Genomic DNA, 4,141 nt, shown 5'->3' with positions numbered 1-4,141 from the left:
CTCTAGTAGCTCTAGCTAGTGATGCTGATGCAAGAGCATGACAAGCAATCGATACAGCGGTATCGATATCGACACTTTTGTCAAATTTTAAACCATATTACATATAAATAAACCTACAATATATAAACCTATATATATATATATATATATAAACCTTTATATAAAGGTTTATATATTGTAGGTTTATTTATAAGTAATATGGTTTAAAATATTACTTTACATTTTTCCACTCCGCAGGTTTTTTTTTTGATAAATTTAACGATGTCTTATTTTTTTCTTACAAGAGGTGGGTGGGAGTTTTGAGTGGTAGTTACTACGCAAGATCACAAAGATGCACAAATTATATATACTTTGAAAACCTATTGATACAGTCAGCTTTTAACCAGTCCAAAACTCGTGTCAGACTCGGAAAGTGGGTTTTTAGCCTGAATTATTAATAAAAACTACAGAATAAAATCAAAATAAATCATTACCAACAAATTAAAGTTAGTTTAGATTTTTAAGTAATAAATAATAAACAGGGGGGATGGGGCCAGCATATTTTTATTTTCAAGGGGGTCAAATACTGGCAAAAAAAGAAAACAATTGGCGTTAAACATAATAGGAATTTGCAATATTTATAAAAAAAAGTAATTTTGAAGGATGTCTTTTGCCATGAGCCCCAAGGTCTTAACTCTATATACAAAAAATTTGATGGAAAACCTAATATTCACAATATATTAAAACCAACATTTTAATTCAATGTTTTTGGAATAGTCAATCAATTAATATTTATATTTTTATGTAATTAAATGACAAATGGTATAATTCAGCCAATAATATGGAAGAAAAACTTCAGTTTTAAATAGATAGCACTGGAAAGCATAAATAACATCTAAGTACTGAATTAAGTTGTCTTTTTTCTATAGATATCGATAACATGAACTCACAACAGCTCTACGAGTGTTAAGTCTCAAATGCAACCTGCTGATTACGTTGCATCATGGGTTGCGTTCAAATTTACTGGAAATAGTGGAAATTAGCTGCGACCAGCGCTGTTCGTGGAATTCGATCATTTGCCGCATGACAGAATTTATTACCTACACCTACTTTAGTCGGCAATCGAACGGAAAAACGCATGCGATTTGTTGTAATGGATATGGAGCCCTTTCGTGCTATTAAAAGCGGTGGGGTTCTAGCGCCAAATTCGAAATTTAACTTCGGGGAAAATGCGTTTGTTTACGCATTCCAATTTGGTCCGGAGAACCAGGAAGGATGTCGGACTAACCAGTATTAGGACTACTGTCTGAAACCACCAACGAATACCGATTGCTCCTTGTAGTGGAGCGCCGCGGAGTCGCTAGTGTTGCCATCGGCATTCGACCGCGCGGGCCGCAACCTCACCTAGCTATACTTGCCGCAAAAACTAAATGGCGACTGAGATCACAATGCTATCTCCTTTACCCTTGTTGAGACCAATCAAAAGTGAAAGAGACGGCATTATGACCTGACTCGCCACTTAGTTTTGGCGGCAAGTATAGCCCAATAGAAAGGAAGCTTAGCACGAGTAATTTCGTCCACCGACCCGTCTGTTTCTGTCTCTATCGCACGCGCGTACCTAATTATATTTCTGTTTCACCTGTTAACTGTGCGAGCGGGACAGCAATATAAGTAAGTATGCACGTGCAATAGAGATACCAATAGGCGGGTCTATGTACGAAATTCTTTGTGGTAAGCATTTTAGCTTTAGCATCAAGCCTGTTTTCAGCGTCGGTGACGTCTGAGGTTAATAATTGTTTAAGTTTAGGTTCTGAGTCAAGTTTGGTATCGTTTTCAAAAGATTTCGACGTAGATTTCTCATACAGATTTCCACCTAGTGACCTACCTTTTCACTTCTAAGGGATATTTTTTGGGATAAAAACTATCCTATGTTCTTCCCGGGGACTCAAACTATCTCTATGCCAAATTTCATCTAAACCGGTTCAGCAGTTATCGATTCCCCATACACACTTCCACCTCCCGTTTGGATGATTGGATGATTTTGCTTAAACGATATAGGTAAACTATAAAATAAAGTTGAGCACTCCCTCCCACTCCCGAAAAATCTTGGTGACTCCACTTCTTATATATATTCATCATTGGGTCCTAAGGATTAATCCTACCAAAGACAATCTTTTGTTCACAAAACGCCGTATTTCATGAGCTACAACTATGTATGAGGAAAATAATAAATATGTATTAAAAAAAATGGAATAGCTTGTTCACCACCTTTATTAACGAACAAGACATACAATTCCTTTGCTTTTATAAATTGAATAAAATTAACACTTAAACACAACATTAACGAATGTTAAATATATATACTGATTATACCTATTATTTTATCTACATTCATTAAAATACTAAGATTCACTTTTTACAATTAGATTTCTCTTTCTTAGATCAAAATGACTATAAATCAATAGTCGGAAAGGAGTAAAGTTGTTCTTTAACCCCTCGTGCTAACATTGTTACCCAAGCAACCGAAAGATTCCAAAATCGAATCGATATTTCACTGTGTATGTGTGCAAAAAGTGGAATCTTTACTATCTTGAAGGTTGCGAGAGTTTCTAGGTACGAGGGTTAAACAAACCACGAGGTACGAGGCGAGGATTATTCACCAACACAAGGAAAATACTAACTGTATAACATTACAAATCAAATCCAAATGAATGCTATTAAATATTTATCATTCAAAATCATCACTTTAAAGTCGGTTCTCAGCCAACATGAGAAAACAACCCAAAATTGGCATCTTGTAATTACTTTGCCACTCTTGGGGATAAAATGCAAGTTAATAATATAGGTAATAAAGAGAGCCTTTACGAGCTGGTGTGGTGAAAAATCTATTCTGTATTTCAATTGGTTGCCCGTGTGATATGGGGTGACTTTGAAATTCAGGGTCTACTTATAAAAGTCAGTAATAAGGCTCATGTTCAAAGTCAAGCCCTTCATTTCATATTAGTTGCCTTTTTAGGTACCTACAAATTTTCTTATCGTTTATCCTTTCTATAGAAATTGAAATTGCACGTATACAATGATTGAGATCATTAAATCACTTTATTAATACTTATTATTTATCTTCATTTGCTTAATCACATATCGATGAAAGATACGAATTGACGATTTACAAAATATCCTCGTAGATACGTACATAATGCATACATAAATTTAAGATTTGATTTAATAGATAATCGATGTCATGAGGTCGTCTTATGCGGGATTTCTGAACGCACACAGCTTGAAGTAGCACACCATTTGCGATCCTGTGAACAAATATAGATTTTTATATGTACCTAGTAATTTCAGTAACTTGGGGTGAAAAATAAAATATTACATTTTTAGTTAAAAATATGGAACGTATGTCTAACTAAATTAATAAAATCCTCTTGAATAACTAAATAATATTTTTTCCGTTATTCGTTTGTTGAAATGAAAAATAAATGTCTTGGAAAACCTTAATCCAATAAACATAACATAAAAAATAACAAAAAGGAATCCCTTCACCGGGATTCGATCCCACGATTATTAGCTTCCTGATATGGATTACTATCAATGTCCGCCAGGCTATGGAAGGTGGAGGTAAGGAATACAATCTCCATATATTGATTTAAACCGCTGGTGTGGTGGTTACAAAGCACTGGTGGCCTAGCGGTAAGACCGTATGACTTGCAATCCAGAGGTCGCGGGTTCAAACCCCGGCTCGTACCAATGAGTTTTTAGAAACTTATGTATGAAATGTAATTTGATATTTACCAGTCGCTTTTCGGTGAAGGAAAACATCCCCACAAGGTCTAGTTTTACCCTCTGGTTTGGAAGGTCAGATGGCAGTCGCTTTCGTAAAAACTAGTGCCTTACGCCAAATCTTGGGATTAGTTGTCAAGCGGACCCCAGGCTCCCATAAGCCGTGGCAATATGCCGGGACAACGCGAGCAAGAAGAAGGATATTCATTTAAACCAACACGATTTTCATTCATTTTTATAATTTTAAAACTAATACGGAACGTCTTTACTACAGCAGAAAAGTACGTGAAGCAATTGAAATCAGAAAACACAGATATTTCAATCAAAATGAGGGACGCGGAATTTCCTCTTCGTGGAATCCAGTGATTAGCAAATATAA

At 35.5% G+C, this 4,141-nt stretch overlaps 1 protein-coding gene across 1 annotated transcript in view; it reads right to left on the bottom strand.

The window, feature by feature from the left end:
- Positions 1-3,059: 3,059 nt before the first annotated feature.
- Positions 3,060-4,141, bottom strand: part of LOC133523947 (uncharacterized) — a 50,104-nt gene continuing 49,022 nt past the window's right edge. The window contains exon 5 of the mRNA XM_061859670.1: positions 3,060-3,284. Coding sequence (XP_061715654.1) covers positions 3,232-3,284 — 53 coding nt within the window. The 3' untranslated portion in view covers positions 3,060-3,231. The remainder of the gene's footprint in view (positions 3,285-4,141) is intronic.

Source organism: Cydia pomonella, chromosome 13 (assembly GCF_033807575.1).
Source record: "Cydia pomonella isolate Wapato2018A chromosome 13, ilCydPomo1, whole genome shotgun sequence".
NCBI lineage: Eukaryota > Metazoa > Arthropoda > Insecta > Lepidoptera > Tortricidae > Cydia > Cydia pomonella.
The sequence above is the reverse complement of the archived record's forward strand: the minus strand, read 5'-3'. Positions and strand labels throughout refer to the sequence as shown.